The 13,934-nt window shown below is 43.1% G+C and overlaps 1 protein-coding gene across 5 annotated transcripts; it reads left to right on the forward strand.

Moving 5' to 3' along the window:
* The first annotated feature begins 318 nt into the window (after positions 1 to 318).
* rbm6 (RNA binding motif protein 6) lies at positions 319 to 13,437 on the forward strand. Of its 5 annotated transcripts, none has more exons than XM_076110482.1 (23): positions 319 to 454; positions 1,356 to 1,429; positions 1,686 to 3,228; positions 3,340 to 3,429; positions 3,554 to 3,623; positions 4,500 to 4,573; positions 7,895 to 7,969; positions 8,320 to 8,611; positions 8,764 to 8,921; positions 9,029 to 9,129; positions 9,224 to 9,293; positions 9,396 to 9,471; positions 9,555 to 9,613; positions 9,712 to 9,832; positions 10,592 to 10,689; positions 11,160 to 11,510; positions 11,598 to 11,747; positions 11,875 to 11,940; positions 12,131 to 12,358; positions 12,443 to 12,523; positions 12,609 to 12,700; positions 12,798 to 12,849; positions 12,932 to 13,437. In XM_076110482.1, the coding sequence occupies exons 2-23, from the start codon at positions 1,377 to 1,379 to the stop codon at positions 13,025 to 13,027; spliced, it is 3,996 nt and encodes a 1,331-aa protein (XP_075966597.1). In that variant the 5' UTR covers positions 319 to 454; positions 1,356 to 1,376; the 3' UTR covers positions 13,028 to 13,437. The 5 variants fall into 5 exon arrangements, with proteins under 5 accessions (XP_075966597.1, XP_075966599.1, XP_075966600.1 ...); XM_076110484.1 differs by having other exon boundaries at positions 12,935 to 13,437; XM_076110485.1 differs by having other exon boundaries at positions 12,443 to 12,517.
* Positions 13,438 to 13,934: the final 497 nt, after the last annotated feature.

A 13,934-nucleotide genomic window follows, 5' to 3' on the forward strand; every position in this document is an offset into this window, starting at 1 on the left:
ATGGATCTGGACTTCAATTTTACAGGTTTGTGGTGTATCAAGAAATAGTTTGATGAATGTCAATATAAGCTCTTGCACTGATTTTGCCACTATGATTTGTTTATTTAAAGGCGAAATATATGTCTGTATATATGTATGTACTATTTTTCATTGCTCCTTGCATGACAAAACATGATTTAAAAAAAACAAAATGTTATCAAGGTCGAGCCATGCATACTGTAATACTGTACAATCGAATGTGACAGTAGTTGCATTAAATAACCGCTGGATGGCAGCAATTTGCCTGAAGTGTGTTAGGGCTACAACGAAGAAGAAAGAGATTCGTCTCCGCTGTAGCAACAGAAGAAGAAGAAGACCGACGTTCGTCTCCATTTGTCGTCAGTTCCCTGAAGCCATCGACGACCTGAACAACAATCCTGTGCAATATCGACCCTGAACTCGAAGAACAAGCAAGGTAGGTCTTAAAGAAACAACATCCACTCGATCATTTTGAAATATACAACCGGTGTAAGATCCGAATATGCAAATAATCCGGCTTCTAAACGTCAATTTTAGCCAAGTTAGCTCCAACCGCTGCACCCTGTGAATGATCTCCTGCGATGGGCTAACGTTTGTAATAATGCTCCTTTGCTCGCTAATGTAATCATCCTAACGCTGTTATCACGACGCGATCGTTCCATTGCATTATTTTGTTTATTGAAGTGCAGTCACTTTCTCCACCAACGACGTGTATGTATGTTGTGGCGTAGATTGAAAGGCCTTGTGATAGATTAAAGTAGCGGGGGCCACTCTTCGGTGAGCCAACGTTAGCGATCACACCACCCAGTGCTACGAGCCTAGCTGTGACGTATGCTGCCATCTTTTAATAAGTGTCGTCACCGAAGCGCCGAAATAACACACTCGCTAACATATTACACCATCACTTCTTCGTGTAATGTTTACATTATAATGTTATTTATAATGTCGTCCTGTGATTTTACGTCGGTCTATTCTGTGCACACGGCACATGCGCACGTCTGTCCGTCCTGGTAGAGGATCAGTCCTCCGATGCTCTTCATGAGGTATTTTCTATTTCTCCCCGTTAAAGGAGTTTTTTTCAGTCCGGACAGAAGGTGCCGTGTGGTGTACCGATTGTTAAAGCCCCTTGAGGCAGATATGCGATTTGTAATATTGGGCTCCTAAAATAAAAATGAACTGCCCTAATATATTTCTAATCACTTCTTATCCCTAATTTTGGGTGCAGTCAACTGTATTTCTTTCCAGTGTTATAGTGATGGATATATCTGCCACTGCGAAGTCAAAAGTGGTGCATTCATCTACCAGGACATAATGCAAACCTTTAACTTTGCCTCCAGATAAGATACTGACTTACAAACATGTGGGATGGACCAGGGCCAGGGCAAGGACCACGGGGAGGACCGCCCTTTCGGTAAACAAGCATCATTCACGATTTTAAATATATATATATATATATATATATATATATATATATATATATATATATATATATATATATATATATATATATATATATAAATGAGAGAGATTTTGAGTATCTGTGCACATATTTAGCATATCAAATGTTCTCACAGTTCTGCATTATATGGCTCCACTCCTGATGTTCTTTGCTTATGTGCATTTCAAACAAATCCGTTGCCTAATATGTTGTTACATAAATCTTCCAGCGGTGATCATCGTGGAGAGAGGTTTGGCGGCAGAGATCGTCCCATGCCTGATTTTAGAGGTAGAGATGGGATGAACATGGGTCCCATGGGTCATATGGGCCCAAGACCTCAAGATATGCCACCTATGGACATGAGAAGGATGGATGGGCCGCCCACGAGGGGCCGTGATATGGACCAACGTGAGATGAGAGACAGAGAGCAAAACAGAGATTTTTGCCGAGCTGGAGAAGAGCCGGACTTCAGTCTAAGAAGGCACTATGAAATTTCCATCAGAGACAAACTGATGAATTCTTCTGGTTTCCCGGGACCAGGCAGGAACTCGGTAGACATGGGAGGGAGGGGTATGCCACCACGGGAGCCAAACAGCAGATTTATGGACATGAGAGACAGAGAGTCATGTCATTATGACGCGCCACCGTTCAACAATCCCAATATTGATGGAAGAAGAGGGTTTCCTACGGACCGAATGGAGCGAAATGATGGATTTAGGGACATGCGTGACAGGCCCCCAGTGGGCATTGACGACTCTGATGGCTTTAATATGGACGTACCGCCACGTGAAAGGAGAGTGATGGACACCGACCGAAGAGGAGGGCCACCTTTCAATCCAAGAGGTGGATTTGATTCTGATATGGATTTCAGAAATCGTCCATCAGCTGAATTTAGAGGTAGGGATCGATCTCCCTTACGATTTGGAAACAGTGATGTCCCGCCAGTGGACAGGGCAAGATCGAACATGCCCACAGATGTTGCTGGCCCTCAAAGATCAGAGTTCATGGGTGCAGAAAACATACCCAGAGGGAGAGAATATACAGATTCAAGTGGCAGCCCCCTTATGGATTATCGAAGCGGTGAGGAGATGACTCTTGCAGAAGAATGGAAGAACCGTCGAAAGGAGAAGACTCCTCTCTTAGAAGTCGGTAAAGCTATGGGAGATGTTCCAAAACCTAGCTTCCCTGTAGGTTTTGGCCGAGATGTGAATGTTGGAGGTCCACCACCATTTCAGCAAAGGGATAGGCCACCTGTCAAGTTCCCGGGGAAAGAGGTCGGCTTTCCTCATGGTGACCACTTTCCCGCCATGAATCTACCATCAATTGCCAGCAAAGCCCCGCAAGACCATCCACGCCAGGAAATAAGTCTTCTTTCTGGCCCTCTTGGGAGAGAAAATGAGAGTGAACCTTGGCTTGGAGAAAGGAACCCGAAGCATAGGCCGAATAAGCCAAATTGCGACGAAAGGCTCCTTTACCACCAGGAGAAGAATCCGCCCTCGCATGTGATTCAGACGCCAAATGATTGTTTCGAAGGGCTGAAGGATATCCCACATAATCAAGGACCTGCCAGGGGTAAGATGGGGACAGAAGGTGATTTCCAAAGCAGCAGCAGTACTGTGCAGGCGAGAGATCAAGACTACAGGGACATCGATTACAGAACCGGGTCCGGGAGGGCTTTCGATTACAAGCACCAGGCACTTCAAGCACCAGAGAAACTCATCAAAGAGTCTAAACCAATCCCACCTTCTAAGTTTAGTGAGTCTGGTTCTCAGGTAAGTGCTTTTTTTATTTTGCTGTTAGTATTTGTTTATAAATTGTATTTGTATTTATTATAATATTTTGCTGTTTGATAACCTGAATTTAAATCAACATTTCTGCGAAAGGATCAAGATTACAGGAATGCATCCGTGGAGGACAAACTCTCCAATACAATATCCATAATTGGTATTCCAAAGACTGCCACAATGGAGCAGGTAAATAACCCAACAGAAAAGCCACTTCATGTGTCCATCATTCTGGTTACCAGACTGTGTCTGTATTAGTCTGCTCAGAAAGCCATGGCGCACAGCTCACCCGTTTTGACACGTTCTTTGGCAGATTCTCGGTGCCTTTGCAGTCCGTGACGGTGTGCCAATGCAGGGGATGAAAATCAAAAACGTTATGCCAGGTAAGAATTACGTTTCTTTGTGAAGCCGTTTGGGGCAGTCGATCGCAAACGTTGTCTCACGACATTTCGCTTTTACGACATTCGAAACTTCGCATTCTTTCTTTTTTACGTTGTTGGTTGCTTTTGTTGTTGGTGGTCTGTGTGAACTCGCTCAGTAAAGGAGGAGGGGGAGGGGGGGGGGGTCTGTTATGCCATCCTTTTTCATATCTGAGGATTTCTGGTCATTGTGTCAAATAGAGGATTTACCAAGGATTCAATGCGTTGGAGACTGCCAGTTATAAAAGATCGGTGACAAGTGACTCACTGAATGTGTCACCGTGACACTTAAAGTACTGAAAAATAATGTCACAAACTTGAAATGGAGACCGTCTCGATAGCGCTTTGTTCATCCTGCTCTAGAGTGCTTTCCACAGTGGATCATCATGGTCATAGATGATGCCATGCCTTTTTTTTGTGAAGATTATTATGTCTCGAATGCTGTTAATTTTGCATAATGCATCAAAATGGTCATCACAGAAAGATATTCGGTGCCTTTTTTAATTAGATACAAACAAGACTGGTAAACTTTCTGTCTCCACGGTGCGCACCACGCAGTCGTTCACTGCCACTGGTTTGGAATATCTGCTTTGATAAAGCCGAGCCTTAACAGACAAAGTCTGATATGACGTCAGTCATCGGAAGACTAAATAGAACAAAAAAAGCATAAAACAAAATGTGTGTTTTCCTGAAAAGGTATGTATGTAAGTCAAGGTGAATAATTCGCTCACGCTGATCTCGATGTATTCACGAACTGCTGTCTTTCATGTTTCAGTGGGTGACTGTCATTGCTGGCATTGACTAACAAAAACCCATCTGTATTTCAAATGCTGTCCCCAGGTTACAGCTACGATACGGCCTATGTGGAGTTTTTAAACCTCGAGGATGCAGTCCACTTCATGGAGTCCAACAAGGTGGCCCATCCTCGTCACTCTACGAAGGCCGTCTCTCCCATCAGGATTATGAGGGGTTGAGAGGGCATTTAGTAGATGGGGGAGGGAGAGAACCGGGGCAGGGGTTGCTTTTACTATTCAGTGAGCTTACTTTGGTTAAGGAGATGAAGATGTCAGTTGTTTGACATTTTTAGATGCTTTAAACCTCAACAGTTGGTCCTAGTTTTACATCAATTACATTGTAAGTAGTTATCCACAATGCCATGGTAGTACTTCAGGTTACTTGTTAACACTTAAAATACTTTCAACTGTGTATGTGCACAGAAATACAACAGGTTTCCCTGGCATTGTTTACTTGCCCTAGTAGTCCTCATTTTTCAAATTAATTTATAAATTGCTTAATCTTGGAATAGATTTAACCATGAAGATACAGATGTTGTGGGGGGGGGGGGGGGGGGGGGTCGGGAAGACTTGAATGATGACTTTGAAGGTACTAATGTGAAGCCACCATGACACCTATGTGATTTAACCTTTGTAACGAAGAGGATCAAAGGAAATTACTACTTGCGGCTCTTTCAAGTCTTTGTGTCTTAGAGAATATTGGTTTCCTCTTTGCTTTGTGCGACCCTCGAAAGAAGCTTCTGTTGTCAAGGAAGCAACTGCAGATTTGGACACTTTTCTTACCAGTGCCTTGGGGGGGGGAATCATTTCATCTTTACTCATGGTGTAAGCGGTAGAGCGAGAGTGACGCGTTCCAAAGTAGTCTACCAGGAATGTACATGTGATTGATTGGCCACCACACGGCTGTGGAAGAGGAAGTTGCATTGTCGGCCCGGCAGAGGTTTAGCCAGGTGCAACTTCTGCTGGACTAACCTGTGCTATTAGTCAGACGTTGCTGCGATGGCTCATGCTATTAGTCAGACGTTGCTGCGATGGCTCGTGCTATTAGTCAGACGTTGCTGCGATGGCTCGTGCTATTAGTCAGACGTTGCTGCGATGGCTCGTACTATTAGTCAGACGTTGTTGCGATGGCTCGTACTATTAGTCAGACGTTGCTGCGATGGCTCGTACTATTAGTCAGACGTTGTTGCGATGGCTCGTACTATTAGTCAGACGTTGCTGCGATGGCTCGTGCCATGTTGCTAGACTGGCCTCATTCAAATGAATGCGAAGGCTGCATTCTTTCACAGAGGGCGACCTCGGCCTTATTAGTGAGAACCCTGCAGCTACAGTTTAACTGTAAATTTAGTTTTCTTATTCGCAAAAGAGAGAATTAGCATTTTTTTAAATTAAAAGTAACCTTGAAGAAGAATATTTTTTCAATTTGAATTTGAGCGCAGGTAAAGCATTATAGTGATCACAACTTTGGTGTAGTTTTCTCAGCCATGTATGGGTCTACATTGTGTTTTTTATTTTAATTTTATTTAGATATGCCAGTGGCGTGGCTTTATGGATGACGGCCAGTCTATTGGTGCAGACTGAAAGATCTCAACAACTGCAGGATGCATTGCAGTGACATTTTGTACAGATACTTGTGGGCCCCAGAGGATGAAGCCTACTGATTTTGGTGATTCCCTGACTGTTCCTCTGGCGCCATTATGAGGTTCACATTTTTGGTGTTTAGTGAAATGCCTCAACAGCTTATTAGATGCATTCTCGTTGCATGTGGTGCAGATCCTCATGTCCAGAGTACAAATCCTAACAGTTGTGGTTACCTTCTTGACTTATCCAGGGAAGCAGCTCTTCATCCACTTGATGGATTGGCACACATTGTGATACAGATATTCATTCAAGAGGATGAAATAACTTTGGGGATCTCCTGACTTCTCCTCTAGTGAAATAACTGTTTGATGGATAATCATGCTTTTTGATGGAGACATTTGTGGTCTTTGTGCACTTTGGTGATCCCCCTCACTTTCTATTAGGACCATCAAGTCAACATTGTTGTTTATCTATTTGACAGTTTGGGTTTCTTCACAATGAGCAATACAGCTTCACAAAGCTGCTGGCGTGCCTGCAGACTCTGGTTGTCTTTAAGTGTCTGCAGCATTCCTTCTTTCAGCAGTTCATGGCATTTCCAGTCATCTGCAACTTTCCTTCAGAATGTCCTCTTGATGGTGTTCTCTTGAACTCATCGTCTTTGAACTTTCTTTCAACTGCTCTGAGCAGTTTGTGAGTTCATTTTGCATCTTGGCACAGTGAACAAAGTCTTCAACACTGGCCAGAAATGATGTGCTTTTGATTATGCGTGAGGAACTATGGAGTAGCCCGTGAGCTCGGGGTAGTTGGGATCAGGTTGATTGTTGCTGAAATGTGTAGCAGTTTGTTGTTTGCCTTTGCTATTGCTAATGTTGGTGCATTTTGTTGCTTTGAAAACAAAGGATCAAATCTAGACGATGCAGATAGTTGCAAGGTCATTAATCTTGATATCAAAGATTCAAATCACCACTTAGAAGCTCTCATGAATGGTAAAGAATGTTTTGCTTTGTGCTCTTTGGTGCGACTTAATGTATGGTTTTAATGGTTAATCTGTTTTGTGTAAATAAGGTATTCTCTGGAATTATCCACCGACAGCTTTTTGATGCACAACCCATGTTAGAATTATGGATGCTTAGCGCAGTGCTACAGATTTGCCATGAACCCCTTGAAACTGCTAATTTCTCATAGTAATGCAGCCTAGTCTTGCTTATAGGTTATTTGCGATGGCTTAGTCTGGTTAGTACACTTTACCTACCGAGAGCATGGTCCTCATTTTGCACTATGTAGTTCAGTTGTTTTCTTTTGGATTGTGCTGTGGACAACTACCGGCACCTGTTTTGCAAATCAATTGATGCTTTAGTTCTTTTGAAGCCAAACACTCCTTGGTTCCTGCATTTAATTCTTTATGGATTTGCTGCTTTTGTTTGTATTTTGGTGTAGTAAACTGCTTATCTTTGTGTTTTGGTCGGATAAAACCAGCAATTTGAAGACGTTACCCTGAGCTTTAGGAAATTGTCTGACCTGGGCAGTCTGACCCTCTTTTTTCTTTCTGGACCAAATGATCATTTGTTTAATTGTTACAATAATCTGCAGATTAGTCGATACTGAAAATAATTTAGCCGCAGCCCTAATTTGTAGTTCCGTTTAAACTATTTAGCGTAGTGTCAGGGCGACCTGCCTGTGTGAAGCATGATCCTCAAATCTGGGCTTTGCTCACTATCATAAGTGTTCGCCCGTTTCATCCTCAGCAGTGAAGAGGAGGGCTTAACCTGCCACAGTGCATGTTGGGTGTCATTGGTATTATTTACATATAAGTCACAGATGTCGTATGATGCTGATGGATCATTTCTGTTCTTCTTTCAGGGATCCCTAAAGGTTGGCAGTAGAACAGCATCCATGAAGTACATACAGCCGGAGGAGCGTGAAAGAAGTGTTCATGTGAGTGTAGTCGGAGAGAATTATCTTCTTCTTTTTTAATATTTTATCAGACATTCTAAAACAAAAAACAGTATTTGAATAATGGTTGGGTCACAAGGTGCTACAATCACAAAATTAGCTTTATTTTAATTTAAATTTGACCTATTTCCTACAGTATTATTTCATTACAATATAGCCATTACAACAAACTGAACACTTCCTGCAGGTATTTGCCAGTAAATAAACTCCTGGATGGAGTAATTGTTGTTTGTATAACAGCAAACGGCAGTTCACAATGTACAGCATCACTTCACCATATTGTTTACCGTACAACAGTTAAGTGTCCCTACCTTCCTGTGTCCGTGAATTAGGAATCAGATCACAAAGTACCTCAACTCCAGGAGCCCCAGTTGCCCAGACCAGATGAGCCTTTAGAAAAGTTGAAGACCAACCTGGATGGGTCCAAACCAAAAGTTCCCACGGAGCCATTGCCCCTTGGCCAGTGGCAGCGTAGCTCCGACCTGACCCCTGAGGCCTGGCAGCAGCAGGTGGACCAACAGCTCCAACAGCAGGAAACGGATCAGCAGCCAGATTCTTGGGGCAACCGCAACCTTCCTCATCACGCTTCACACCAATCTGACTCCGTTTTTAAAGACAGCAAAAGTATGTTGACTTAAGCTCCTGGGTCTTCTCTAAAGCTTGTAGCCGTAAACGCAAGCAATCCATTAACATCAACTTCAAGATATTTGTTATGTGCTATTGTAATTCATAACCAAGTCGGGTAAACAACACTTTTCCCTTGTGTCACTGTACAGCCATGATAATAAAAAATGTGAAGCCCACCACCACAGTAGAGACAATCCTGAAAGCCTTGGATCCCTTCGCATATCTGGATGAAAGAAATGTTCGCTTAGTCAAGGCCAAGCCACCAGGAGCCAAGTGTTTCTGCTTTGTTGACATGGACTCCCACGAGGTATCTAAAGTCTGAATGCACACAGTTTCTCCCAGAGTCTGTGATAGCCGTCTTTATCCAGGCTCCCTGTGATTTCACAGCACTTACAAGTGTGTCTTCTTTTGTAGCAAGTGACACGTCTGGTTGAGCTCCTCACTAAACCCAGACCCCTGTATGTTGATGGAGTCAGAGTTTATGCGGAGGTGGCAAAACCTTTGAAGAACCAAAAGTAAGTCAACCATCGTTTGCAAGGGTTGTTTATCCACTTTGTCCAGGAGAGAAATCCCGTCTCATTTGTTCCTGATGATCGTCCCGTCTTTCAGTTTCAGAAGAGAATTTGATAAAACAAACAGTTCCATCCTTGGGTATCCACCTGAGACCAGCACAACGGGGGTAAGTTGTGGTCTTAATTGTGTTGTTTTACAAAGATATAAAAAGAAGAGGATGACCTATGTTTTTTCTTTTTTTTTTTTCTTTTTTTTTCTGGCACATCAGCAGCAGCAGTACCCACAACCTCCACAGCACTCGCAACCTCTGCAGCCACCTGCTGGTGCCCCTGCTGGAATGCAAGGTGGGACTCCGGCACATATTCTGGTATCTTGGTCCCTAAGTTTATTGTTTATTATTACTAAACCTAAAGATATTTGTCGCCAGGTGATTTCACATCTGGCAGCACTCTTCCTGCTCCGTCATCAGACCCCAGCATTGGACAGGTGGGTTACAAAGCAAAGCGCAAAGCCTGTGATCTTGGATAGATCTCTTGTCTCAAAGCTGTGCATGTAAACTGAACATCTCCGTTAACGCCTCGTAGGGAGTTGGCTATAGTGAGACTCCAGCTGTGGATCCATCTTACCCGCCTGGAGGACCCCATGTGCCCACAGAATCAGCTGGGATGACAGTCCCCCCAGATGGATCACAGCCCTACGTCTATGGTAAGAATCCAATCAAGCGTTTGAATCCAGAAAAGGTATCAATCATGTTATGTCTGTATAGTTGCAACATTGTAGTAATAACAACTCCAGTGTAGCTGTGTTGTGATTTAAACCACTAGTAAACGGTGACAAACCTTAAATTCAATCTGACATCAGAGCAAAGTAAGAACTCCAGACAAAAGGTCCTAAATGTATAAGACGGGGAACGTGGAGCTTAATTTTGAGGCACTTTTTCTGGAGGACTTCTCCTTGATCCACTCTGGTTGGATTGGACCTCATTTGTACATAGCTTTGGACAAAGGGCTCTGCCAGATTATTTTCCGCACTATAAAGCGCACCGGATTATAAGGCGCACCTTCAATGAATGGCCTATTTTAGAACTGTTTTTATATATAGGGCGCACCGGATTATAAGGCGCATAGAATAGAATAGCGTCGTAAGCGTGTCTCTTGAAAGGTGCCATTTTGGGGTCTTTATACACACAAGTGGTGTTGGACTAGGAGTAAGCACAGTACCGGTGTTTACCGCGGTGCGGCTTTGTAGTTTACCAGTCGTACTGAAACATTTTGACAGAGCGCCGTGTACAACCAGTATGGATCAACCAATTAACCAATTGATCCATATATAAGGCGCTCCGGATTACAAGGCGCACTGTCGTTTTTTGAGAAAATTAAAGGCTTTTAAGTGCGCCTTATAGTGCGGAAAATACGGTAATGCATGTAACGTCAATGTTGTATCTATTTGTCCCGATTCCTCCAGGCTCTGAGATTCCAGACATGACCAACTACTTGTACGATTCCACGTCGGGCTTCTACTACGATCCTGAGACGACACTTTACTACGACCCTACCTCTAGGGTGAGCATACAACAGCGAGCCAGAGCTTTCTCCAGTCAATGAGCGGCCAGAAGGATAGCAAGGGAGAAACGGTGTTTGTAATATTGTATATCCAAAAAAAGTGCTGCAGTTGTTAACCTACCAGATAATATTAAATCATTTACAGCTACGACACATCTAACCAGAAGTAACTGCATCCTATAGCGTGCACATGAATCTGTGGTGTTATTTCAGTTTGCAGACATTCAGCCAATACCTCACACTTTTATTCCACTTGTGTCACTTGTACACCTAAAACCCTAAACCTATCAAGGAGCCACTGTGTTATAATAGAGTATGTGTTTTGAATAATTTCTTAGTAAAAGGACCCAGACTGCAGTTTAAGCTTCTTATGCACTATTTAGTCAGCTTGTAGCCACAATAAATGTGTCTTAAATAATTATTTTTGGTTGTCATTAAGTTGTTTTTCTCTCTCATTCGTTTGTATATAGTATTTCTACAATGCTCAAACCCAAGAGTACATGTACTGGGATGCTGCGTCAAAGACTTACATCCCAGTTCCAGGAGGCAATCCTACACCGACCCAACCTATCATCATGACCGCTGAAGATCATGCCATTCTTTCCAACCCAGCAGCAGACGCTCCTCTGGAAATGAAGAAAGCGTCGGAGTCTCCAGACACTGCAGAAGCTCCGGCGCTAGTTTCCATTTCCGATGGCGACTCTGCTCCGGAGCCTGTCCCAACTTCCTCATCAGCAGCTCCTGAAAGGAAAGACGACGACGACTCCAAAAAGGACAAAGAGAAGGACAACGACAAGCCAAGAAGTATTGCTGCTGTCAAGGTAGCGCTTTGGTTACAATACCAGTGCGCACAATGTGAAATGCATTCGTGTGAACACGAGAGTTTAGACTTTTGTTTCTGTTTGCAGATCATGAAAGATATGGAGCGCTGGGCAAAGATCCAGAATCGTCAAAAGGACGTTGTTCGCTCCGCGTCACCGTTACTGAGGGGCGGACTGGACGATGACAGGAGGCAATCCAAGACTGCTGACGCTGGTTTCGCTATCTTTGAGAGGAAGGTTAGAGACTCGTCTCCAACGACCACATTTATTCTGTGCATTATTTTTTACAATGAAGGCAGATGGAAGTATTTATTTATTATATCTTGTAAATATTTTTGTCCCGGTTCTCGTTTTACATCCTTAGATATCGGGTGCAGATGATCTTTTTAAGAAGCCCCTTGCTCCTCTTAAGAAAGATGAAAAGTCAAAGGTAAGAACCCTCGTGTTCAGCCCGTGGTGTACCTCATACCTGACTCACTTTGTTTACTTCCTTCATAGCACCATTGAAAAAAAATGTAAATGTGGCCAGTGTTTTTTTTTAATTATTATAATTCATATTATTTATTTATGTCTTTGAGTACATTTTTACTTTGTAACATTTGTTCGGTTTGCTTCCGCAGCGTCCAATGGGCTCCCTGGGTCTGCTGGCGTCGGACTATGCAGCTGGAAGCGATGAAGAGGTGGAAGAAGATAAGGAGGATGGAGCTAAAAGCAGTCAGGGAGGCCAGTCTGAAGACTCGGACACCAAGCTGACGGACTGGAAGAAGATGGCCTGCCTGCTGTGTAGGAGACAGTTCCCCAACAAGGACGCTCTGCTCCGCCACCAGCAGCTTTCCGACCTGCACAAAGTACTAGCTGTTAACCTCTGTATGAACATTAGGTGACAGTGACTCTATAAATATAGCCTCTAACACTCTGTATTCTCTCAACAGCAAAATATGGAGATCCACCTTAAGATCAAGAGGTCAAAGAAGGAGCTAGAGGCACTGGAGAACCAGGAAAAAGAAGTACGGGTAAATAAATGTGGTGGAGAAAATGCATTGAGGAGAGTTTTAGGTTAGTCGGCTGATCACTTAAGGCGGTATGTGTCGTTCACAGTTGAATTCTAAAGAACCTTCCAGGTCACCAGAGCCGAAAAGAAGAAAACAACAACAGCCGCAGCATCACAATAGCTGGGCTGGAGGCTCCAGGTGGGTGTGTTTTTAACTGACTTCATCAAATGGATGTCAAAGCATTTGTTGTGATTTTATAACGTTTGGGCCTTAACTGTTTGTTCTCTTTGCTCAGGGAGATGAATAAAGTCAGTGATAGACCTGGTTTAGGAGCTGAACCTGTACCGGTAGGTGTGGCACTTTTATTGCATCTCATGTGGCGTTTCTTGTTAGTTTATTTTAAACCTTTCGTTGCACTTTTCTCTCTAGCAGAAGAAAAAGAAAGAGACTGTCGTTTGGGACCACACCACCTACAAACAAGCAGTACGCAAGGCCATGTTTGCACGGTTCAAGGAGCTCGAGTGATCTCATCTGAACACATCCTCACTTTGATAATATGTGAAATGTTAATGTGACACGCTTCCCCACCTTAGAAATGCCATGTTTGACTGTCTTTACTGTTCGCCTTCCTTGGACATTACTACACTGTAGAACCAGTTTTCTACACTGACATTAAGTGGAAAAAAACATTTGATTTTGTGCAGAAGGTGTTTATTACCGGCGTTGATTTGATTATTTTTGCCCATGTTTAATGTGTGGCCTGTATGTAGGATCGTGAAATGTGTCCAGCTAGTCTTTGTTTGTTTTTTAAATGATACTGTCATTCTGGCCACATTTACATTTTGTTTTAAAACTGAACAATTTTTTCATTTTCATTTGTCTGTATTGCAATGTTGTATGTACACATTTTTAAGTAAAAAATATTATGGACTAACTTTTCTTGTTCTGAAGTGTTTATTTTACTTTAATGATGTCAGTGGGGAACAATACAGGTCAGGAGCTAGTACGGTACAGGTCTCTTTGTTTTTTGCAGAATATGTTTAGTAAGATTCTGATTCGTGTGTGTGTGTGTGTGTGTGTGTGTGTGTGTGTGTGTGTGTGTGTGTGTGTGTGTGTGTGTGTGTGTGTGTGTGTGTGTGTGTGTGTGTGTGTGTGTGTGTGTGTGTGTGTGTGTGTGTGTGTGTGTGTGTGTGTGTGTGTGTGTGTGTGTGTGTGTGTGTGTGTGTACACCTCATGTCCACTAAGTGGCAGCAAGAGACCATGTTCTGTTTTGTGTTAAAAGAACAATACATGATGAACTTCAAGTGAATGTCTATGCAGTTAGGAGCTTGTCCCATGGATTCAGGTCTTGCCAACTTGTCTTTGTGCATTTGCAGCTACAATTTCAGTTCTTTAGTAAATGCTGCTTTAATGTTCCCCAGTTGGGCACTGC

Source organism: Anarhichas minor, unplaced genomic scaffold (genome assembly GCF_050575085.1).
Source record: "Anarhichas minor isolate MPS153535 unplaced genomic scaffold, ASM5057508v1 ptg000043l, whole genome shotgun sequence".
NCBI lineage: Eukaryota > Metazoa > Chordata > Actinopteri > Perciformes > Anarhichadidae > Anarhichas > Anarhichas minor.